This window comes from Callorhinchus milii, unplaced genomic scaffold (genome assembly GCF_018977255.1).
Source record: "Callorhinchus milii isolate IMCB2004 unplaced genomic scaffold, IMCB_Cmil_1.0 Scaffold2, whole genome shotgun sequence".
Classification (NCBI taxonomy): Eukaryota; Metazoa; Chordata; class Chondrichthyes; order Chimaeriformes; family Callorhinchidae; genus Callorhinchus; species Callorhinchus milii.
In genome coordinates, this window is record NW_024704743.1 from 29,226,741 (window position 1) to 29,253,338 (window position 26,598).

Below are 26,598 nucleotides of genomic sequence, written 5' to 3' on the forward strand. Positions count from 1 at the left end.
TGAATTCTCAGAAACCTATTCTTGTCAAACAATTTATCAAATTTATAAAGATTCCTTTTCAACATAACAAATGTTTTCTCCATCACAGAAATAGACTGGAGACTGAATGGTGCAGGGCATTGGACATTGGTTCAAATTTCAAATCCAATCCAGACTGAATGGAAGAAATTCTCTTAGTCTTGAGTGAAGTGGTTCATGTGAGAGAAGGTTGATCAATCTCAATCACGATCTTGTTGAATGTGCGCACATAACACAGAAATATTATAAATTGGAACTAAATTGGTTATCTCACTCAGAGAAGTCTCAGATTGTTGTTGTACAAAGTGGAAAATATCCTGTAGAAGTATATAGGGCTGCTCTTCATAGATTTGAGAGGATTACAAAGTGCTTTACTCTGCGTCAAAACTACATTATAACTAATGTGAGAGGACTTGGGACACTGACTTTGGGTGATCAAAATAGGAAAATGTTCTATTCCTAGGATTAACATCCCTTAATTTGATCAGAATAAAAGTCACTAAAAATAAAGTTTAATGACGGAAGTGTGAAAACACCCTTTGACGATATAGAATTTAAGTTCAAAATGCACAGAATGATTTTTTTTGAAAAAGGTACATTGTTTTATAAAATCATCCTAATAATCCTTGCATTTAGTATGCCATTTTAACATGTCAGAAGGACATCTTGTGTGAAAGATTTAGCAATCCAAGTTGAAATAAAATAAATATACACTTATAGTGCATTTCATGCTGGGAGGATGTCTCATAGTGCTCGAGAATTATGGCTGGGGATCTGAGCTGGTGGTGGGAGATGAGGGGATGGGGAAGGGAAAGATGACTGAAAGTGCCATCAAAAAGATACTTCTTCAGACATGCCTTGAATGAGGGAAGGGAGCGAGTGAGTTAGAGGTACTCCAGGACGGAGTTCCAGAGAGTAGGGTGGAATGGCTGAAAGCTCGCCAGTGAATAGTCAGGCTGAAAGGATGGGGAACATGAAGTAGGCCAATTTTTTACTAAGTGAAGTTAGCAGCTGGGTTAGTGTGGTTGAAGGAGGTGGCAGAATGTGGTGGCGAAGGCTGAAGAGGGATTTGAATGTCAAAACAGAGATGTTGAACTTGATGGCGAGCGAGAATAGGAGTGATAGGAACGTGGATCCTAGTGCAGGAGGGGACACGACTACAGCGTTCTAGATAGACAATAAACAAACAGTACAAAAAACAGTAAAGAAGCCATTAAACACAAAAACATGTAGTGCTGACCTTAATGCGTGATTGCTATATCTTTCACATAAGATATCCTTCCGATGTGTTAACGCGTATATCAAATGCAAGGATTATTAAGATTATTTTAAATCTTGACAATGGAGATAACATCTGCTCGCTCAGAGCAAAACACAGTAATTAAAAAAAAATCCAATATACTTGGGCTTGGTGTACAAGTTCTGTTCATTCTTAATCTCATTACTAATATAATTTTTTAAAAGACATCAAAAAAATTATACGAAAAATCTTGCATCAATATTCTTTTACTGTACTTGAATTGCATGAATCAATTCTGAGCCTCTCTGATGTCTATAGAAGTCCAGGCTTCCCAGCATACATGCCCGCCAATTAAATGAATGAAACAATACTCTTCTCATCATCCAGCTCTGCTGAATCTCTTTCTTTAAACACTCCGAGATGCTGCCCTGCGTGAAGGGTGCTTTATAAATGCAAGTTGCTGTCATTCTCAGGCAATTACCACCTTGAAAGGCAGTTGCGAGGTATGAAAGGGTGGTCCTGAATCCAGAGCAAAACTGTTTGGATGACCTTCAAGTGACGGGCCCTGCCAAAGTTCAGCAGCAAGTACTTTGTATTTCTGTGAACAGAAAAGAGTGACATTTTAAGAACACAAAGTTACAGATTGCATCCTAGTATTTCTCATCGGTTTTTGAAACTCCTTTACTGACTTTCCTGACTAACTCACACTGACTGGATTTAATTTGCCGCTGCAAATATTGTATATGAAAACATCACAATTGTTAAAGTGTTATTCATTTGCAAATGCGCAGTTTCAGTGAAGTTACCCATATGTGTTTATATCACATATGATATATTGATTTTAAAATACAATGTAAAATGTTACTTTACCTATTAAGTTCCTGCTTCATGAAAAGGCTTATTTTTCTCACTTCCGTCTCCAGTAATTTTCTTCTTCCTGCACGTCAGATTTCTTTAAACCCATTTCAGATGTAGGTTTGATGTCTTCAGCATGCTGACCATGTTGATGTGTTCACGCTCCCGGGCGCAAACTACTAATGTTTCTGCAACGTTCAGTCAAATGTGGGACTCTTTTATCCTATGGCTCCAGCTATCCTCAGTACATTCTTGTGAAGGGCGATTCTGGATATGTGCCAATTTCAGCAGGAAATTACTTTTTCCTCATAAGTCTGCACTCAGGTCCATTTCCTATATATCCATTCAGAAGAATATACCCATTGCAATGTGCAAGAAATATCATCAGTATTAATATATGATGCTTCCGCATATGCAAGAATAGTATGTGCACTCATTCTTTTGTATCAACACAAAATGAACTAGCTTCAGACTGGTGGCATTCTTCAGGCCCTGCCAAATGTGACTTATAACACGAGAAGCATCCAGTGTTTTACTATTCAGAACATGTAGTGTGACCAGTCAATTAGATCTGCATCCTCCTGACAAAAAATGTTTCCGTCAGTATTTTTAATCTAAAACATTCAACGCTGAACTAAATCTACAGCAAAGTGTGCACAGTGGTATTAACATCACCCAAAATGTGTTTAATGCCAGACTGTTATTACCACATAGAGATATAAAAGGACATGTCAGCTACTAACGGTCCAAATATTAGATTCTCTATGTCTTGTACTGAATTTTGAATCATTACATTTAAGAAAGGAGTTCTGATATTACAGAAGGGAGTTCTGAACATTGATTAGAATTTACCTATTTCCACAATGAATATTCCTGAAGAAATGACATATGCATTTTAAAGAGTGGAACTGACCAACATGTAATAACTGAACTGAACAAGCCTTATCCACATAAAGAATCCCTCACTTTCAACAGAACCGATGGGTTCTCTTCTCTAAACTAAGTAATAGGTACAAGAAAATATGCTGGTTATGTTTAAAATTTGATGTGGATTCTGCTTCCTACTTATTCATGGGAAGGACCCCCTGTCCCATCCACTCCCACATATAAACAACAACAACAATTTGGATTTATATAGTGCCTCAAAATGTGAAAATAAAAATGTTAATGTGACAATCAGTAAAATTAAAATGCATTCATAAAATATCACAAAGAGGATTGATGGAAAAATGGTAGCTTCAAGGAACACTTTAAATGTTTAATACTCTTACATGCTTTGACCATGAAAAAAAACATTTCCAGGTTTCATTATCTCCCAATGAAAACTCTGGACCATCTGCTGCAATTACAGTGCAATAAGGAAGGATATTTGCACAGGAAATTTTTATGCTGTAAAGAAAGATCATTTACCTATTAGCAGTCGTAATTTTCTTAGTGATAGTTTTATGCTCCACATTGGGTAAGAAATACATGAGCAGCCATGTGAAATGTCCATTATTTTAAGAGTTTTCTGGACAGGAATTACATGATCTTCACTATCAAACAAACCTGTTGATGAGTCAGCTTCAGTTCCTTTGACTAGAGGGAACATCTTAGCATAAGGTTCAATGATAAGACCCTCCAGATGCATTCCCTTATGACCTATGAGAAGGGGAGGAAACCCTTCCTGTTACATCGTACGACATGAGTATTAATAAAATACAATGAATAGAAAATGGACCAATCAAGTCTTTTAGAGGATGTTACAAATTCCAGCCACAAAACCTCAGCAAATTGTAATCCATCAGCTGAAATCAGAGTGAAATCCGAAACTCTGACTGTCCAGTGCCTTGGGATGTCCTCCCGACGTGAAAGGCACTATACAAATGTAATTTTGTTGTTGCATTGCACCTTTGAAATTACCCGGGTCATTTAAAAGAACACTGTGTTTGGGCTATAAATATGAATACCTGTTGGTATGCTCCAGGTCAATGATGTGCCATGATACTACCACCTGAGGACGGAGGAAGTCACAAGCAATGTGATGACATTCGTTTCACTCCTTGTAATTTTGTCCATTACTTTTTTGTAAAGTTTTAAATTTATGTTTATACACTATAGGCAGCAGATCATAAACAGTCGGAATTGTATTATCAACAACTTGTATTTATATAATTAGTTTTGGTCAGCCAGGTGTCTGACACACATGGAAACCCATGGAAACCCTTCCAAACAAGGCAGGGTCCCATATTTGTATGCCACCTTCATATGGACATTTTCCTGTGTCTGCAATGAAATGTTAACTCTCTCCCTGGAGGGATGTACCCCGCTTACTTAATTCCTACGAATATTAGGTGCAAGTTAACAAGAGCCAAAGCTTAGAGACCCCAGAGGTACTACTAGAGTTTCACCAGCTAACACTGCTGGAAAAGGAGCAGGAAGTTTGCCATTGCAAGCACTGTCTGGCAAGCTTCCTGCTGCTTGCCCTGCTAATACCACTCTACCCATTAGGACTTTAGCTTACAAGGAGAAAAGGAAACAAATAAGTAGAATCCCTTTTCTCAGAAGCTGGTGTTCCTCTTCAAATCTTACCAATGAGCCAGGCTGGCACCTTACCTTGTTTAAAAGAGCCTGACAAATGTTGTGGTGGACACTGAACAAGAAAATAACTGATTCAATGATGCACAGTCAAAGAGATATGACTTTAGAAGGTCTTTGGGAAGTCCCAGCACCAATACAAATATTGTCATTAAAGCGAAGTAAAGTGGTTTGAGTCCCAGAGGCAATGGTGATGTGAAGAGAATGGGAAGCAACCAATAGACCTGGAAGAGCAGAGTGCACGGGTTGGAGAAGATAGCATAGGTATGGTGGGGTGATCCATGGATGGATTTGAAGATTACGATATAGACCAGATCCTCTGAGGTACTGGTATCAATCGAGTTTAGTGAGCAAGGGGGAGGGGCCAGGAGGGCTAGAAGAGCTTTGGAAAAATCAGTCTTCAGGGTGATGGATAAAGATTTTAGCAGCAGCTGCATGAAGTATTAGTGTCACAATGATTTGCATTTGAACAGTGCCCTTCACTGTCTCAGTGATCATCACTGTCTTAGGGCGCTAAAAGAGCGTATGAGTAGGAAATGGTCGTGGCAATGAATGCAGGAGATCCCAAAACATTGTTTGAGCTCATAGTCAGTTCCGTGATGGTCCTGTTTCAAATGCTGCAGCTGATCGAAGGTATTGTGCTTTCACATACAAGACCTTCCATTGGCTATCAGTAGGCATGTACAGAATGACCGACTGGAAACCTTTGTGGTTGTTGTGAATGGCTGAATTATTGGATTGATTGTGGGCACACCTGTCTCAATGGGAGGTAACTCTATGATAACCAAGACCTTTGGTGGCAGGTAACAATGGCAAATCATTGCTGTTGTCTCTGTGACAGTTGCTTCAGAACTCAGTTGAAATGGACAAACCTAGAAAATCCACAGGAAAATCACTAGCAGGTGACTGGAATAAGTCAGTTCCACAAAGCATTCAGGGCAGATGTGACCTTAAGGGCCAAAGACAGAACAGTTCCAGCCACACAGACCACCCTGAACTCATCTACTACCACTTGATACAATTCAGTAACAGGCTCTCTGGAGACCACAACCTCTTTAAGATATTTCTCTGTTTGACTGAGGTGTGGGTTTCCAGTCTTGTAGACCTTCGCCCTTGCATAATGTCTTCTCCTTAGAGTCTTGCCCCATACTCTTCTGTTCCTCATCTGAAACAGTGATCAAACCTGCAAAGTTCATGTTGCTTTCCTATTGCCATGCTTGGCAATGAGTTTGTCTCGACAGCACATAAAGGAAACGTGCAAATCTTCAAATGATCAAAAACTACATTAATTCCTACTTTGACTTTCACTAAGTGAACTTCAGTGGCATTTTTGCAACAGCTCTTATATGTCCATAGTTGACACTTGAAGCCTGTGTTATCTGATAACCTCCACCCACGATGGTGCATGATTCAGTGCACACAGCACAGCACTACTTTCTTGTTTAACCATCAGATACATTGACAACATCCAGAATTATAATCACATAATAGCCTTTTGAAATTCAACTATGCACTCCTAAAAACTGGGCTATCACCAGTGCTGTTCATGACAGCCCCATGATAACTTCTGACCAATCTCATTGAAGAGGACTGTGATGAAGATATGAAAATCTATATAAGAACTCACGGGAGGTTAGATGTGCTATCTATAATTTGCTTCCACCCTAAGGCTGCAACCTGAACTCTGATGCAATGCTGAACTTTGATAACAGCATCAGAAATGTCTAAAGAGGCCCAGCTAGAATCCACTTTTGGCATGTTAGATGCTGCCCATCATTGCTTGGATCCATTGGCTTCTCATCCTCAACCAGAGCAAATTCAGGATTTTTGTCCTTAGTTTCAAATTTCTCCTTCGTTTTTCTCAGCCAACCTTTGCAACCTCCTGCAACCGTATTGCCTCGGCTGCTCGCTCTGTTAAAGTAACCCAGTCTGCTTTGTGCTCTCTTCCCCCCACCCCACCGCCCATTGCGGGCAAGTTCTCTGCCTTGCCTCTTTCTTCCCCTTCTTCAAAACCAGCCTTAAGTCCGATCTCTTCAACCGCACTTTCAGCCACCTTTACCTCCTCTCCTCCCTCAGCTTCCCCTTCCCCCCAGCTCAAGCTTTGTGAAGTGCTTTGAGATGGCCTCCTGAGTTGAAAGAATCTACATAAATGGATAGTTATTGCTAAGGGATAGTGTTTTCTTCACTATTTACTAGTGCATTATTAACTAGATCTTCTATCAGCAGGTAGCAGTCTTTAGGGTGTTTGGCTTTTGAAATTCAAAAGACTTTAGAAGATGGGCCTTGGGTTCTTCTCCTTGTGTCTGCCATCTTCTCACTCTATACTTTTATGTTCTGAGTTAACGTTGGCCAATGTGGTTTAATAAAAGAATAATAATCTTTGCAATTGATAAAATGCCTTATGTCAAAACATTTCAAAATGTTTATTTAGTGTAGTGACTGTGTATTTTGTAGGTGAGTGTGGGAGCCAATTTTCACACAACAAGGTCCAACAAACAAACATAATGTGAATGATTAAATTAACTGGAGGCTGGTTGGTCAAGACATTGGGAGAAACTCCCAATTTCCCTTTTTTTCAACAGTGTCACAAGATTTTTTAACTGCCACATGAACATGCAGATAAGACCTGTTACTTGTCATATGAAAGATAGCACTTGCAACAATGCAATTGCGCCCCAAAATTACATGGATTGTCACTCCAGACAACTAGCTCAAAAGGTCCACAACAAAGGATTGGAATCCACAGGGCATGAGTATTACTAACTCTGTCAAGCTGCTACCTAGTTTGTATAATGGTTTGTATAATGTCCATAACCTCTCTCCTTCTTTGTTTTTACTCAAAGAATGCAAATTCAAGAACAGAACAAAGCTCAGGTGAAACGTCTCCAAAATAGAGATACACTTTGTACAGGGTTCAAAAATAAAGGAAGTTGTAATCAGCCTTTTTGTAATACCTCACCTGCCCCATTGACAGGCCGGCTATCAGCGTCTCTACCTCCACCCTCTGGAACTTTATCCCATAGTACCTCCACCTCGCGCCCTCCCTTACCTCCTTCAAGACCCGTCTCAAGACCCTCCTCTTTGACCGTGCTTTCTGAACATCTTTGAACAGGGCTCCCTCTGTCTCCTTGTCCTCCTCGACTCTCTACCGCCTACGACACTGTTGACCACTCCATCCTCATATACCGCCTCTTCGCTTTACTCAATCTTCGCAGACCTACCCTTGCCTGGTTTGATTCCTATCTCTCTCACCGCCTCCACTTCGTTGCCTCCAACCGTTTCTCCTCCAGCCCCCACACTGTCACATCTGGCGTCCCCCAGGGCTCTGTCCTTGGGCCTCTCCTCTCTAATATCTTCATGCTCCCCCTTGGTGACATCATCCGCAGATATGGGGTCAACTTCCATATGTATGCGGATGACACCCGACTCTATCTTTCTGCTTCCACCCTCAACTCCAGGACCACTGCTGTCCTGACAGACTGCCTGTCAGACATCAAGTCCTGGATGAGGGCAACTTTCCTACAGTTGAATGTGAACAAGTCTGAGTCCCTCCTGATTGGCTCGTGCCAGCGCCTCAGCACCTCAGGCTCTGGCAACATCAACCTCCATGGTTGCACAGTACAACTCACCAAGCCAGTCAGGAACCTTGGTGTCTTGTTCGACCCTCAACTGTCTTTTCTTCCCCACATCCAAGCCATGACCCGCTCTGCCTTCCCTCACCTCCGTAACATCACCCGACTCCGCCACTACCTCACCCCTCAGGCCGCTGAAACTCTTGTTCATGCCTTCATTACCTCTAGGCTCGACTATGCAAACGCCCTGCTTGTCGGCCTTCCCAACTCCTCCCTCCACAGGCTGCAGATAATCCAGAACTCTGCAGCCCATGTCCTCTCCCATACCAAACTCCATGACCCCATGTCCCCCATTCTCACTCGACTCCATTGGCTCCCTATTCTTCAGAGGATCCAGTTCAAGATCCTGGTCCCCAACTACAAAGCCCTCCATGGCCTCGCCCCACCCTACCTCTGTGACCTCCTAACCCCCTACCAAACCGCCCGTTCCCTCCGCTCAGCCGGCTCTGGCCTGCTCCGCGTCCCCCGACCCACCCGCCCCACCATTGGCGGGAGAGCCTTCAGCCACTCTGCCCCCAACCTCTGGAATTCCATGCCCCAATCACTCCGCCTCTCCCCCTCCTTAGCTTCCTTCAAGTCCTGCTTCAAGATCCTCCTCTTCGACCATGCCATCAGCCATCCCCCTTCCCCTCCTCTCCCCTCCTCTCCCTTCTCTCCCCCTGACCTCAGCTCGGGTCTGAAATGCTGTACACTGTCCAGGGCCTTGGGACTTCCTCCCGACGTGAAAGGCGCTAAACAAATGTAATCTTGTTGTTGTTGTTGTTTTGGTCACTCTCCCTACCCTCCCCGTACTCCACCCCTTCTGATCCCAACCACCAGCTTGGGTGTGGATCCCTGACTATCCAGTAGCTTGGGACATCCTCCTGACGCGAAAGGTGCTATACAAATATAATTTGTTATTGTTGTTGTTACAGCCTTTTTATAATGCTTAATTCTCTCACGTGATAAAGGATAAGGCTGAATGATGTTGACAGCAGAAGAAACATAAGAAAATCATTTTATGTAAGGTCACATAAGCTCCAGCTAATCGTCTAAAAAGACAGGTATCTCTAGGATTTTCCTTGTAAGCAGCCCTTATTCGTGGTATGTGTTAAATGTAGTTGTATATTCCTGTATTCAATAAATAATTAACATTCCAGTAAGACACCCCAAAATGAGGCAAAATTATGCAAAGTCCACAGCATCTCATCTAAATGATAGTTGATAGTTGAGAAAGTATTGATCTCTGCCACTGGAGACCATTAATACATTCAAAAGGTAAAGAATCATATCCTTCATTTAAATAATATGTTAAGATGTATCTAGAGGAAGAACATCATTCAAAAACTAACATTTTTCTCCATACCGTGGTGGTGAATTTCCTCTTGTTGCCAAGTGTAACAATGGGAATATCCTATTATAAGCACTTGTTATTAATGCAGAGGCCTTAGTGCAGAGGCATTTATTTAATACAAAATGAAGTATGAAAATGTGTATCATGAGAGTTAAAGCCTCGATATTAAACTCATGGAATCCTGCATATCACAAAGATGGGGTATTACATCATTTCACATATAGGTTACTCTGCTCCATTCACCAATTCATTTAATATGAATGAAGAGTTTTAATATTAATAATAATTTTGCATTTAACAAAGTGCCTTATCACATCATTGAGAAGTCTCAAATCGCTTCACAGTAAAATTAATTGATTGTATATTTTGTGAGCGAAACGTGGCAGCCAATTGCACCCAGCAGTGACCCACAAGAAATCGTGGATTGTGTGACCAAATTATTAGTATTTTTTTTAAGTAAGGAAACTTGCCTAAGGTTTTGCCCTACTCGGGAATCAAACCCAGGTCCTCTTGCTTGCGAAGTGAGTTTTCATATCCCCCCTCCCACCTTTTAGGGGGAGGAGGGAAAATCCACATGGGACTAGATTCATTCTATTTTTCGTAGCATTTCAGAATGTGTAAAGTGTGGCAAATTCTTAAATACAGCCTTAATTTTGAAGTTGGTTGTCTGTAATTTATTTTAAGAACCACAGGGAACTGGCTTTAGAGTTAAGAATAAATACAACAATTTGCCAACTTCTGTATGTCAGAAATGCTGAGAAAATAGAGTAAATCTAGACACAATTTTTTTCTCATCCCCCTCCATGTGTGTGAATACCTCAAAATGAAATTTTGCGTTTTTTTTATAAAAATGATTTCAGAGATGTATCATTCTTGTTTAACAATAATAATAATCCTTGCATTTGATATAGCGCTTTTCAGTCGGGAGAATGTCCCAAAGTGCTTCACAGAACATACTGTAAAGTGAATTGACTATATTTGTGGGCGAACGCGGCAGCCAATTGTGCACAGCAATGTCCCACAAACAGTTGTATATTGAAAATGACCAATTTATTATTGTTTTTGGTTTTGGAGGGATTATTATTAGGCGTGTGGAGTAAGGAAACTTGCCCAAGGTTTCGCCCTGCCTGGAATTGAACTCAGGTCTCTCACTTGCCAAGCGAGTGCTCTAACCACTGAGCTACAGGACTCTGTTTGGGTTAAAAGGGGTCAAAAGGATGTTGAGTCCAGGACAGGATTCAGCATGAATTGTTGTTGGTGTCAAGACAACACAGTCTGACCTGACTGCGATCTCTTCTTTCCTTCTCTCCTCTCCCCACACTCCAGTTTGGTATTATTTCAAGCAAAATTACCAATCTATGGGAAATCTGAATGCAGATAATGCAAATCCAGTAATGGTGAATGGGGAAAAAAAAACCTTAATGATAAACACCTTGCTCTATGTAAATTGCTTTGTTCTATGAAGGGCATATTCCTTATATAGTGCTACATGCTTATTAAAAGAAAGAAAATAAGCTTATAGGAAGGAGGCTCACCTGCTGCTGCAGGAAACAACCTTAGAAATTCATCACTATTTTGGAAAATATAAATACATTGTGATAGCTGACAATCCAGGTCAGTGACACCTACTACTGATTTATTAGAGTTCAAAAGGAGGGGATCTGTCAGCATCTGGGTTTCAGTTGTAAAATATTGCCTGAGATGCACTAAAATGTTATGCAGTTTTCCTGTTATATGTGTACGTGTGTCAAGTAAAAGTAGGGGGATGATTTTCTGCATATTTTTATGTTAATTGTCAATTTTATGTACTGGTGGTGGTGGGGGCAGGTAGCTTTAACAATATTAAAGAAAGGGCTAGTCACTAACAGAACAGAGATTCACCTGGATACTAACTCTCAATGGATGGGATTGATTTAGGAACTGGAATCCAAAATAACTTTTAAGATTCTTCCAAGTCATTATTAGTTTTAAGGGATTTCAAAACCTCCCTACACCCTTTCAATTATCTTTAAATATTTTGAATATTCCAAACCCAAATCTTTGGAGGGGATAGAAAGATTCTGTTCCCCCCAGTATGCTGGCAGTTATCGCTCCATTCAGCTTTTAGGCCCGCCAACAATAATAATAATAATCCTTGCACTTGATATAGCACCTTATCACGATATTGAGACGTCTCAAATCGCTTCACGGAATATACTGTAAAGTGAATTGATAATAGGACTGTTAGCAGTTGTGTTTCTTCCCTATTTACCCGCATATGAAAACATGGTTTTACAACCTGCTTTGTCCAAGTTATCATTATCCCTGTATTAAATTATAAACAGAAATGTCCCTCTGATAGTTATGGTAGTGAGCAGCTGGTGGCATGGTGTGAATTTGTAGTGATGGGTGGGATGGAGGGGGAGGGGTGGGGAAGTTTGAAGGATCTTGTTTCTCTGCAGTACACAAACTTATATTTATTTTTTCGTTCTCTCACTTTCTTTTGTTACTGCATTGTTTTAAATCCTTTTATTTCACTATTTATTTAATGTGCCTCAAGGAGAGTGGAGGCCTCAGCTCATCTGGAGATTTAACAACTATGACCACTTTCTAAATGAACACATGGGACTACCAGAAGAAGACACATCTGCAAGACACAATGTGATTTATCATCTCTTCCTCCCATTTTTTTTCCTTAGTAGGACCACCTATCATCCCTACTCAATGAACGGGCAGTTTGGCCCGTGGGTATCTTTATGACATGGTCAAATATACTTCCTTTATTGAGTTGTTGAGTTAGCTCGAGTAATGGTGAAAAGGGCTTTGGACAGGTTTCCCTCCTCTCTCATAGACAAACTGCGTGAAGCTAGTATAAGTTGTACCTTTCATGCGAATGTCAATTGAGTCAGGGATCTCCCCTAGTTGAAAGCCTATTGCTCCACTCTTGAGGCAAATTTAAATTAACATATTTAACAAGGACATATTAAACTATATGCTTAGGCGGATTATAAAATCAATGAAGCAATTAATAGTTGGTTTAATACTCCAGTCTAACCTTGTAACTTCTGAACTAACCTAATATACATTTGAAGAAAAGCTTAGGAGATGTATTTGCTGTAGAAATCGCTAATTCATTATCAAGTCTACAATTTAGAATGCAAACGCATCAAGTTTGTGGCATTTCATTACCCATATCTTGGGCTAAATAACACAAGAACTGCACTCAAAAATGCAGTGAAGAGAACTCTTGGTGAAGAAATCTGCAATTCTATTTTTCCAGTCAATAAATATATTTAGGAAGCTTAGATCACAAATTACACATATGATTTTTTTTCACTGGCAAATTGAAAGTAATCCGAGGATGATTCAATTTCATAATGATCTCAGTTCCAGAAAAGCCTTCCAGACATCTCAGCTAATTTAAAAGGAATATAAACAACTCGGCCCAAACTACAAAGTCTAATCCATGGATTAGGATCCCCTTACGCGCCAAGAATAGATTGGTTTCAACATGTAGTTGTAGGATTCTGAAAGAAAGTTTCAATCACTCCCCCCACATCAACCCCAAAATAGATGATAGTAAAGGATATTTTGAAGGTTATTTTGCCTAATCATGTTCAGACTTAAATCACACGTTAAGCAAGCCCATCAGAATCACAGCATGACAAAAATGCTTAATGATATACCAGCAAAAATAGAGGAACAAAAGCAAAATCATACGGTCTTTAATTGTCAGCAGGGGAAATAAAGCAAGAATGCGGTTTTTCAATGACATGTACATGCTGGCTTAAGTGCTGCAAGATGCCACCCCGAGTGAAAGGGGCTAAATAAATGCAAGTTGTTGTGATTGTTGTTGTTGATGATGGAATTGCTTCAAGTATGTTGGGAGTATTTTAGGTTTTAAGGTGTATGCTAATAAGTACAAACAAAATGTGGCTTGTCACCTTCAACAATATTCTACATAGCATCCTTCATTCTACCTGAAAATTAAAAATCCCTTCTACACCCCCCACGATGATTTTTAAAATGTGTTTTCTGCCTTTACATCTGCTGTACCAGGCACTTGACACAGGATGGAAAGGGCAGGTGCTGACTTGTTCTCAGACCTTTGAGGAAGTCACCAAAGGCTGAAAAAAGGCCAGTGTGGATTGGCTTGTTCCCTCCCAAAAGTGTTCTACTCATCCCTCCCTTTTTCTGAGGAAATGCCTTACTTTCACCAGGCATCATCGTTTCCTTACCGGGAACTAGCCAAATGAGAGACGTTGGGAATTTCAAAGGTGAATTCACTCCATACCATTTTATGGCATAGAGTCGCCAGGGCATGTATTAAATGATATAAATTGTATAAAAGGTAATGGCAGAGGAGTAGATTGGATCATTGGCACAACACAATTGGCTGCTGTCATGTGCTACAGAGGGTTGTGAGTTAAGAGAAAAGCAAATGCAAAACAAGTAGAAACAATGCTATTCTGCCCTTAGGGTAATCTATTATACTTAACATCAACATTGATTCAGGGGCATTAGAAGTTCAGCTATGTGCTCACAGGAACATCAAAGAAACATCAAGGTTATACAGAGCCTGTCTACGCCTGTCACAAAGGGAATTAAATAATAGTTTTGATAGCAATAATAGTAAATATTCTGTACTCCAAGCAAAGTTTGGTATTTGGTAATAGTACAACAACTAAAGAGTAAGTGTATGAAACAACACTATTGAACAATACTGCTTAACAAAATCTAGAATAAACCACTACATCTGTACAATGTTTGATATAATAATTCTGGAATGTTTTTTATAGGGAGTTTTTTGGATGTGCATTAAACGTCCTCTAACCTAGGGCAAGGCCAAATTTTACTGTCCACTTGCACACCCACTATATGTCAATGGGAACGCACACAGGAATGCATTCTATCCATGACATATGTGGTCCTGTAACAAACATATAACAAATGATTTGCCAGTTTGGCTAATGTCTCTCACTTAGATGTCATATTTACAAATTATCCCATCCTTCACTGACATAGTGTTGTGATCCATATTTATGGTGTTGAAGTTACAGCTTGTTCCATCACTCATTGCCGATCGCAAGCTGTGTCTTGCAGGAGGGCCACTCTGAGGAATGCTCCAACGCCCTGCACCATGGACTTATGGGATAAGATATTGTGGCCATGACTCCACAAATGGTAAGATTAGTAAGATCCTGATTATTGCTTTTCCACTTTTGGCAATTGCCAACTAAAGACCAAAGACTTCCTCACAGTAACAAGGGTAAGCTCCTGCATATCCATGTGCAGAACATAAAAAGTCCTCCATTAATTGACAGATTTGTATCCTTAGATGTGCTGCTATGATTGCCTTAGGATACAACTTTGGGCGCATGGGTTGTAGGTTCCTCATAACTGCTATTGACCTCTCATTATAATGGATCACATTCGCTTTTTACAGGAATACCCCTTAATAACATTCCTCTGCTTCTCTCATTAGAAAGCAAAGGTAAAGGCACAGTCCTGATACTTTAACAATATTCCATGTTTGATCAGGCTTGAATACACAGCTGAGTACACTCATAAATATATAAGAGTAGATAGTTCTATCAATCTGCAATTTGAAGTTGCAATATTTTGATTAACTATTTTCACCTTCACTGAAGACAATCAGGTCCAGTTAAGTATAGTTCTCTCATAACGCTCCATTATAACGATGGGTTTGAATCAACTGGATTTTAATAACATTTTAATAGTGACAATGATATTTTCCCACAACTGAACAAGCAATTAAAAAGAAATTCAAAAAAAATGCCACCCTTCTCACATGTTTTTACCCCAAATGAAAAACTCATTGCACAACATTTACACTTTTGAATGAACAGCAATAATGAATCTTCCTATCCACTCTATCCTCCACCGCCGCCTCTCCTCTCACCTTAACCTTCAAGGATCTGTCATTGAATGGTTCAGATCCTACCTCTCACACTGGGTCCACTTTGTCTCGCCAAATGGCCTCTCCTCCAGCCCCCATACTGTCTCGTGCAGTGTTCCTTAGGGCTCTGTCCTCAGTCCTCTCCTCTTCAACCTGTACAATGTCCCTCTTGGTGACATCATCCGCAGACATGGGGTCAACTTCCACATGTATGCGGATAATACCCAACTCTATCTCTCTACCTCCACCCTCGACCCCAGGACCACTGCTGTCCTGACAGAATATCTGTCAGACATCAAGTCCTGGATGAGAGTTAATTTTCTACAATTGAACATCAGCAAGACCGAGGCTTTCCTGATTGGCTCACGCCAGAGCCTCCCCACCTCAGGCACTGGCAGCATCAGCATCCACGGATGCACACTCGACTTCACCGAGCCAGTCAGGAATATGGGCATCTTGTTCGACCCTCAACTGTCCTTTCTCCTGCACATCTGTGTCATGACCCGGTCTGCCTCCCCCCGACCTCCACAACATCACCCGACTCCGCCACCAATCAGGCCGCCAAAACCTTCATATATGCCTTCATTACAACCAGGCTCGACTATGCCAATGTCCTGCTTGTCAGCCTTCCCAACTCTTCCCTTCACAACCTACAGACCATCTAGAGCTCTGCAGCTCATGTCCTCTCCCACAACAGGTTCCATGACCCCATGACACCCACCCTCGCCCGGCTCTACTGGCTCGCCATCACTCAGAGGATCAAGTTCAAAATTCTTGTCCTCACCCTCGAGGCCCTCCATGGCCTTGCTCCCTCCTACCTCTCCGATCTCCTGACCCATTATCAACTTGTCCGCTTCCTCCGCTTTGCAGGCTCCGGCCTGCTCCAAGTCCCCTGCCTAGCCAGCCCCAGCATTGGTAGTCGGACCTTCAGCCTCTCTGCCCCCACGCTCTGGAACTCCATCCCACACTCCCTTCGTCTCGCTCCCTCCCTTGCCTCTCCCTCCCAACATGCCCCAGTTCTGACAAGGGTCTTGGACCCGAAACGTTGACTCACTTTCCTGTCTTCATAGATGCTGCCTGACCTGCTGAGGGTTCCCAGCAACTTCTGTTTTTGTTTCAGATTTCCAGCATCTGCAGTATTTTGAATTTTGACCACATTAACTAAGACTTTGTGTTACAGTAAAACCAAAAACGGAAATGCAAAATGGAACAGAATGACTTAAAAGTATATCCTACTCTGGCCATCACTCAATATTTGATATTTCCCAAATAAATGTAAATGGATGAAAAATCAAACTAAAATTCAAATAACTGCAAGTGTATCCTCGAAAACTTGATTCTTGTACCAAGGCTTGGCCTTGTGACAGAAAAGCTTTATGGTTCAGCTTTATGGTCCAAGCGAGCCAGTTTAATCTTCTATAGACATGTTCCAGACTCACACCAGATTCTTTTTTGATGAGTTTTAAATTTAGCATGAATCTTTAAATACCACCTTTGTCTTGATCAAATCCCCACCATATCAGTTGGCAAGATAACTTTCTGTATGTTTCTTGGGAACTTAATACAGCTTACAAACTTTAAAAGTGCTTTTTGGCCCTGTTGTATATATTTTCACCATATATATATTTAAAAAATTTAATGTGATTACTTTAACATGAGAGGAAAAAAACACAAGTGGCCAGTAAACAGAAAGTAGAATCTTTTCTTGATAAAGTGAGATACTTACACAATGCTTTTTCCAATGTGCTTGAAGGCCTTTTCCACAAACTCGCGGACACTGTGCACCTCTCCTGTAGCGATAATGAAATCCTCTGGTTTATCCTGTTGAACCATCAACCACATCGCCTATTGACAGAAGAAATGAAAAAAANTGGGCGTTAATACAATAAGTCTATTGGATCCTTCACATCAGTTTACTTCAAGGCTTTCAAATTAAATAATAATCAAATATCTCTGGGAAAGAGTCTGCCCTCAGACTGATAAATTATAACTACTGTAAAATGAATTGCATCTTAAGAACTATAGTGATGGATTATGCACAAGTATACAGTGTGTCAACCCGTCAAGGATCAGCAAACAGAAATCATGTGTTCTTTGGCTATTGCCTTAAGCGTTGTTTATAACAAGCCAGCACTGGCATGTTTAACTAAACCTTATTTGTACATAATTGGGGCTAATTCTCAATAGTAAGGACAATACTTTTACTGTTTATTTTCTATTTTCCAATGATAACATGCATCAAAAACTAGAATCTTATGAAAACAGCACCTCAACGCTGAGTATTAGTTGTATAAAAAAATTAAAGATCCCATGGTACCATTCAAAAATAGAAGGGAGTTTCTCCCAGTGTCCTGGCCAAAAAATCCTCCAGATAAATTAGCCATTCATCCCATGTATGTTTATGGGACACTGCTGTGTGCAAATTGGCTGCAGTGTTTGGCTAAAAAAAACAGTACACAGTACACTTAATAACAATTCTCTGTGAAGCACTTTAAGACATTTTGACATTACAGGCACAAGGCCGATGAATGCAAGGATTATTATTATTGTATGTTGAATGCATTTTCTCCTCCTTCTCCAAGTTCTGTAATGCAACCAAGGAGAGAAGATTCCAAGATCTTTCCCATACTTAGAGGGAGGGTGCAGAAGTGACTTTCAACAAATGAGTACAAATGAGAGCAGGAACTCAGCCGAAACTGCAAGTCAGTCAGCAGGACACTACGATTGCCCAAGGTCTGAATGAGCAAGCACAATCTCGAGTTCTTCCTAAATGGGACTGAGGAACAGAAGAAGACCGAAGCAGACGGAATTTATTTCTTCTGTCCTATCTTGAAATCCCAGCTAAAGGACAACTTTGTGCAGCACTCAGATTTGTCCTACATTAAATCCCTGGAATATTTTACCTGTAAATCAGTTATGCAAAAAATTATCAATAATAATAATTCTTGCATTTTATATAGCACCTTATCATAGCATTGAGACGTCTCAAAACGCTTCACAGAATATATGCAAAGTGGAGTGACTGTGTATTTTGTGGGCAAAAAAATTGAATAAATAATATAATAATAAATAAAACAAATAGTGCTATGGGGTCTTTACCATCCATCTGAACAGGCAGACAGAACTTTGATTTAAAGTTTTATCTGACGGATGGCACCTATGACAACGGACTGTATTGGAGTGTCAATCAGTTCAGAATTCCTATGTGGGGCTAGAACTTACAACCTTATGAGGGTTGAGTGGTACAAACTGAGATGTAGATGCAATTAGATGCCGAAATCCAGAAATTGTTGCAAATGCCTCACACAAATAATGTTCAGTAACCTTAAATGAAAAAGCATTCTTGCCGAAGAACATATAAGATGTAGGTACAAGCATATTCTTTAATGCTTCATATATGGATCTTATCCCCAAAATGAAAGGCCAATCTAATACTCAGATGCTCAAAATTTCATAACACACTGATCTGCATATTCTGGATTCTTTATTTATATCTGTATAAAAGCTAGCATTAATTTTTCCTTAATATTGACTGATCCAAACTATTCTTTACTGAAAAAAATCAAAAATCAGTTTTAAAAAAATCTGCAGTGTTTTCATTTCCAGTGCAGGTAACCTGGAGTAAATAGTTGCATTAAAAAGTAATAAATCAAGTAGAATTTCATATTTGCAAGATGCCACTTGTTGGTTTACATGCCATTAGTAAGTGCCAAGTTGAACTCTAAACACTAAAATAGCCGTACATGGGTGGGTAATTTCACTGAGGAATAGAGATGTTTTAGAAATACATCTTGGAATAATAAGCAGATGTCAGAGGCACCTCCGAATCAGACACTTGAAGACCTGGGCCAACAGGTTATTCAGATATTCTTGGTTTCAAACGCCGAATGTTTGAAATGAGAAAAATGAGAACTCAATGAGGTTAACAATGTGATATCTGAACTCGATTCAGAAATGTCAAATTTTGCCAGTAACTGGATGCAAGTCGAGCTGACTCGCAGAATGCAGTTTCAGGTACCAATAAGAGTCGCTATATCTGACTCCTGGTAATAGATATTGTATGTTAGATACCCACGTCAAATAGATGCTTTTTATTATCTTAAAAGATCCTCTCTGTAAGCAGTTTGGATTGGAGTAGAATTCCTGCAGCTTGGTATGAGGTACTTGCGGGTGTTACCATGGTGGATCACCACTTAGCTACATCCACATTTGTTCATCTGAATTGGGGCTTTGATATGGAAGTGAAGTTGGGCTGCGATATAAGCCAAAACAATTATTGGTGGCAAGTTTGTAACTAGGTATATGAACTTACTTATGTAGGGGGGGAGATTCTATCTAGATCACATGGTTGGAGAAAGAGCCATGAACGCAGAGAACAATTAGACAGAGAGTTAGATGGACAGACAACAACAACAAATTACATTTGCATAGCGACTTTCACATCAGTGGATGTCCCAAGGTGCTGGACAGTCAGGGACAAACAGATAGAGAAAGAGATGGGGAGAGAGAGAGAGAGAGAGAGAGAGAGAGAGAGAGAGGAAGACCCATACACACATAATCCACAGTCATTACACTTTACAGTATATCATGTGAAGCACTTTTGGACATCCTGTCGATGTGAAAGGCGCTACACCAAGTAAAGGGTTATTATTATTATCTGTACTGTTTTCAAATCCACAAAGGGGCAAGTCCATTTCATCATATGGTCTGTATCATTATGTGCAGCTTGAAAGCCAACATACTTCAATACAAACAATATGCAAAACACCAATGTGGAAATAAAATAAAGGCACGAGTACTTTGGATGCATGGTTTATTTTTCACGCCATAGGCTAAATTGCACTGAATCCAATAGCATATACATTTCCACACTGCTTTAAAGTTAGAATGGCTGAAAGTGTCACATACCCAGCTCCACATACACCATCTAATATATATGTATATATATATGATGGTGGATGGATATCTGCAATCAGCCCAGTGAAATCAAGTCGGCACAGCAAAGTGGAAGTGATCTCCAATGTTTCATGCAGAGTAAAGAGAGAGAGAGCATTGCCTCTTGTAAACCACCCCCCCCCCCCCCCCCACAAAAAATGACTTATAAAACAATGTCAAAACAACTCAGGCAATGCATTGATACTGATCGTATGTCCTTTATAGTGATGTAAGGCAGTCATCAGTAATGCTCCATCACACCCCTTGAAACAAAGCCATGCACAGGATAATAATAATGGATTGACTGTGTATTTTGTGGGCAAAGTGAGAATTGTTGAAGAGAGAAATACATTACGTAGGATTACACAGTAAAACACCGACACAAGCCATTCGGCCCAAATAGTCCATGCTGAAGTTGATACGCCACATGACTCTCCACCCCTCATAATCCTCTCTCCCCAGCTTTCTCAACACTTCTCTATTCCCTTTTCCCCTATGTCAACATCGAATTTCCTCTTAAGTGCATTGATGTTTCTTGTTTCAGCTTCTGACATGGAGTTTTGCATTATCACTGATTCTGCCTATAGAATTCCTCCTAAACTCTTTTAGATATAACTGGTAACGATCTTGTATTCATGTCCCCTTGTTATGGGCTCACCAATGAATGGAAACAGCCTATTTATGAGCGGCTTAGTAAGAGGCAGGGAATAGGGCTTGAAGGATGTGATTTACACTTCGGTTGGAGAGGAGTTGAGACCTGGATTCTTTAAAGTTGAAACTTAAAGACTAAAATTTATTCAAATGCTCATTCCATTCCCCAAATCTCCTAGTCTCTGGATAAGGCCACAACATGTGGCGCAGAATACATCTGCCTTTCTGATACCTCCGTCATATTCATCCCTCAGGCCTATTTTGTATAAAATCAGTCAGTTAAATAAGAACAATAGACAAATTCAAAGGATAAACAAGTCAATGATCCCAGTTAACTGAGCCTCACAGTCCAGTTTGTTTAAAAGCTCATTTGTAACCCACTTTCTGCATAATTCTGCAGAATTTTACTCATCTCTCGAGAATGCAATAGCTTTGTGAATGTTACTGAAGTAATCCTCTACCACTCCCCTTGAAACAAAGTCATGCACAGTGCCTGGCCTGTTTCATTTGGCTTAGTGCAGCTGTCTGGCCAAAAAATCCAACAGTGTCCAGGGGAGCCGAAGGATATGGGTGGAGTGTTGGTCTGGAAGTATGAACCATCTCAGCATTTGCAGTGTCTGTTGGCCAGAAGAATCAGGAATGTTCACAGAGCTCAATGGCACTGGAGAAATCTCTGTCCAGATGTTTATGCCTTTCAAACCAGAGGGTTAACACAGGATATGGGGGATGGAGGCATATAATTGTGAAGTCTTCCACTAGGGTCATGTAGACTTTAGTAACAGGTCAAAATAAGACTCAAATCCAAATTATTTTCTGATCTTAAAAATCTAAGTCAAGTTCATTTTGATGTGAGCTCTTGTCTGTATTTTGATCATATTTCCCATATCATGAGCTACAGAACACGGTTATCATAATAAGGTCCCATGGCACTATTTGAAAGGAGAAAATAGTTTCTCCCAGTGTCCTGCCCAAACAATCCTTCAGTTAAATTGGTCATTCACTTCCTGATTATTTGCGGGCCATTTCTGCTCTCAAATTGACTGCTGAATCTGTCTATATATAACAAATACAGTCACTACATTTGACAGCTATTCCTGTGAAGTGTATTGAGAAGTTTTGGCACAATATCAAGTGCAAAAATTATTTATTATTTATTAACATAATATGTGAAAATGAACAGACAGTTCAGATTAAACAGAGAGTAGTGAATATCCAGGAGAGTGGAGACAGATTGTGTATGCAAATTCAGGTGAGAATTGAATAGCTATTTGTTGAATAAATCTATTGACTGGTGTGTGAGATAGAGTGCTGAATGAATTTTGGTTTTACTTTGGGACCAACCAGTTGGATTGTAATGGATGTTTCTGGTCCTGAACATTCCTATGTTCCTACGTAAGTAGGAAATGTTTCTGTATTTTAATCTGAAGGCCATGTAACAATTAAAAGTGTCTGGCAAACATAAGCCTCTTTTCTGATCATGACTTTAATTTAGATGGTTTCATTCTTGGCTTCTTTACATTGCGTAGCAAAAACATGTTAAAGTACAGCACATTCATCTGAGAAATTTTTGGCTCTAAATTTCTAATGTTCTTAGGTTTAAGACCATCAATTTATAGTTTAAAATAATGTGTAATTCTGGAATATAGTTCAAGTCCTAATTTGGAAGCCAATTTTTCAGTTCTTTTTGGATACTATGGAGTAGTGACTTTCAAATTCAACTCATGTATTCTCCAAAATTGCACACAACCTTAAATTTATTCAATGTTCTTAAGACGAAGAAGATGATAACTTTCTGGCCTATGAAACCTGAATAAAGATAATAATAATAATCCTTGCATTTGATAATAATAATAATCCTTGCACTTTATACAGTAAAGTGCTCATATTACACAACAAATATGAAAGTAAGGCTTCCTCTGCTGGTATCTGTGACTGGTTAAATTGGAAACTTTCCTCTTAAAGTCTTATTAATGGCTATAATCTGACAACTTTAGACAACTCTGACAACATCAGAAACCCTTGGAATCTATTGTTTTTAAAACTGTCATTTCTGTATTTATACTGATTTTCCCCATTTATACTTTTGCTTTCAAGTAGGACATCAGCACTGGTGGATTTTAAATTTTTTGTGCAAGCACAATGTTTGTGGACGTCACAGCGCATGGAATCAAACCTGATCCATGCTCAGTATGAAACAGCGGGAAAAGTGGTGGCCGAAAGGAATCTTGGTTTGTCTACAAACCTGCAATACCTCCAGGAGATCCTCCTTTGAGTTGGGTCTGCTTTAAAACACAGAACTTTCACAATTTGCAATGCATAACAGAGATCAATTACAGGATTAGTCTGAACTTATTTGAAATTGTGTAACACAATTCAAGTTAGATGGAAGTCGCCTCACTTTGTGGAAAGTGTTAGACGCAGGTTAGCAAGAGCCATGGCTTGGGGACCCCAGAGTGTGCATTGGGGTACTGCTGGAGTCTAACCAGGTAAAACCGCATACCTTGTCATTGATATTGTTGTCTGGCAAGCCTTCCCGCTGCTTGTCCAGCTAGGACCACCCTACTTGTTAGGGCTTTGGCTTGCAGCGTTAACAAGAGCTGAGTGGGAGAACTCCACACCCCGAGTGACTAGTCTGCCCTTCCAAGTCCTGCTGATGAGCCAGGCTGGCTGTGCTGTCATCAGCAGTGCCACAGAGTACTGCGGAGCCTGGCTCAGGAACCAGACTACCAAGACCACCACAGAGGGCTGGCTCGATTCCGCATTCCATTGGCAGGCATGTCACCTTGGAACCAGTTCAGCTCCAAGGAGACCCTGATTACCTCCCCCCACCCAAAGAGTCATACATTATAGTACATTATAGTAATTTTATACGTTCAAACATTCCTCTTAGGAATTGAACTTGGGACGTTCCTGTCCCGTATACTTTAGCATCACACAAATGCAGACTTAAGAGTGATATAGAATTATTTTAATATCTTGTAATATATAATACAGAACGATACAGTAGGTACTATTCTAATATTGCAGACACTTTGCCTAGTTAGGCTCAATTGGGGACATTTACCACAAACACTTATGACCCTGACATGGTCTCCTAAGTACTTCAGTATAGACGTAATATTTTATGGTTCTGCTGCTCCTGAATGATGAGGTCATCTCATTAATGAGATTTAAATTGTATGCCACTGGTCTCTGTAATGTATCCTCTATTTGTCACATACAGAGTTGTCATAGCTACTAACAACTCCATACTTCCACACTTTTGACACAATACTGAAGCCATTATCCTTGGACATTCAGTGAACAAAGAGGTTGAGATGAAAAATCATTGGAAAGTAAACATAACCACGAATCATTTTAAAATATAAAGGATTTTTTTTTAACATGTGGATAACAGTGAATATCAAGTCAGGCCGCTGGTGAAAATGGTCTTTATTATTTAACACATCACCATAACGTGGTGGGTATAATTTGCAGTATTTTTTCATAGATTTCTCAATCAGAAATGTGCACTTATTCATTATTGAAAACATTCAATGTTTTAGAAATTCAATAAATGCATTTCTCTTCTCAGTAATTCTGTGAAGAAATACTGTAAATTAGATCCCAATATCTCCTATGCATCTAAAAGCAAACAGCTTATTTTAGGATAGGAGCTTTGTAAAAGGAAACACTAATATAATTAGACATTTGCGCTTTTCCCACCAGACCTTTCTTTGATAACATTCTCTCTTTATACACCAGCTCTGCATCACCCTTTTTGATTCTGCAAGTCACTCAAGGTTTTCTCAAGACTTCATTCTGTACTCCTGTACTTTGCACCAATGTTTTGCAATAACCTTTAAAATCATACATCTTATGGTGTATCTATTGATGACTTGATTGACACTGCCTCTTACCAAAAGAAATCTGATTCAAATTTGTTGTAAATTTGATGTCTTCTGGTTATTCTGATTCGATAACAACTTTCAAGAGAAAAGTGGATAGATATCTGGGGAGGACAAATTTGTAAGGCTATGGGAAGAGAGCAGGGAAGTTGGGATTAATTTGATAGCTCTTTCAAGAGCCGGCACAGTCACGATGGGCCAAATGGCCTCCTTCTGTGCTACATAATTCTATGATTCTATACCAAGTGGTGTGCAATCTTAGCATCCAGCTTAATCCTGAGCTGAGTTTCAAACACATCTGGTCCAGCAATGAAATACTAAGACTGCTCTCTTGCACGATTTGCTCACACCTTAACTCATCCACTGTGTTGCCAAAACCTTCATTTATACCTTTGTTACTTCGAGGATTGATTTTTCCAATGTTCTTCTTGATAATCTCAAGCTTCATTCTCCAGAAAGTCTAAAGGATTCACAACTCGTGGAGTCCTGTAGCTCAGTGGTCAGAGCACTCGCTTTGCAAGCGAGAGACCTGAGTTCAATTCCATGCAGGGCGAAACCTTGGGCAAGTTTCCTTACGGCACATGCCTAGTAATAATCCCTCCAAAAAAACAAAACAATAATAAATTGGTCATTTTCAATCCACGACTGTTTGTGGGACATTGCTGTGCGCAGTTGGCTGCCGCGTTCGCCCACAAATATACAGTCAATTCACTTTACAGTCTATTCTGTGAAGCGCTTTGGGACGTCTAGAAAACGTGAAAAGCGCTATATCAAATGCAAGGATTATTATTATTATGATTAACTCTGCAGTTTGAGTTCTCACTCACATAAGGCTCTGGATACCCATGATCCACATCCCTATCCTACCACTTCCCACATATGTCAGAAGATTACATTTAAGATGCATGTTTTGGTCTCGAATCCCTTCCACAGTCTCGCCTCATCCTACATTTGTCATCTTCCTGCATTCTACATTCCAGCCTATACCTTCTGCTCTTCTGGTCTATTGTTCTATTTATTCAAACAGAGGTGATGCAGGCATTGAACTACTGTGCCTCTATCTCCTGCAAACGTTCTCCAAAACCACTTTGCCTCACCCGTATTTTTTTTGCCTTCAAAATGTCCTAAAACAATCTCTTTGATTGTGCCTTTGATCAACAATTTATATTACTTATGACTCATGATGCATCTCTGGTATAAGGCTTTTTATGGTCCTCCTCTAATGTTCTCTCCTGAAGCACTGAACAGTAATCTTGTCCTGCTCCATTGTCACAAGCTGCCCTCTGGTACCTCACCCTCATGGCTATGATCATGCCTGAATAGGGTCTGGTCAGTGACTACTAGGAAATTATTGGATTGGGGCAGGGACAGGGAGAGAAAGAGAGCAGAGACTGCAGCTGAGAATGATCTTCCCTCACCCAGTGTCCACCCACCTGCCCTTTTCCATTAGAAACACTGAATAAAGATCAGGACCCTTGTCTTGATTTCCCTCCCTCCAAGCCCAGGGATGCTGATCCCCAACTGTAACTGTCTTTCCCTCCCTCCCCCCCACTGCTGAAGTCAGCTGCTCC

At 40.2% G+C, this 26,598-nt stretch overlaps 1 protein-coding gene across 1 annotated transcript in view; it reads right to left on the reverse strand.

Moving 5' to 3' along the window:
• The window catches only part of gmds (GDP-mannose 4,6-dehydratase), a 347,045-nt gene that overhangs the window by 37,653 nt on the left and 282,794 nt on the right, over positions 1-26,598 (reverse strand). Inside the window, exon 8 of the mRNA XM_007908694.2 lies at positions 17,281-17,399. Within this exon, the coding sequence (XP_007906885.1) occupies positions 17,281-17,399 (119 nt within the window). The remainder of the gene's footprint in view (positions 1-17,280; positions 17,400-26,598) is intronic.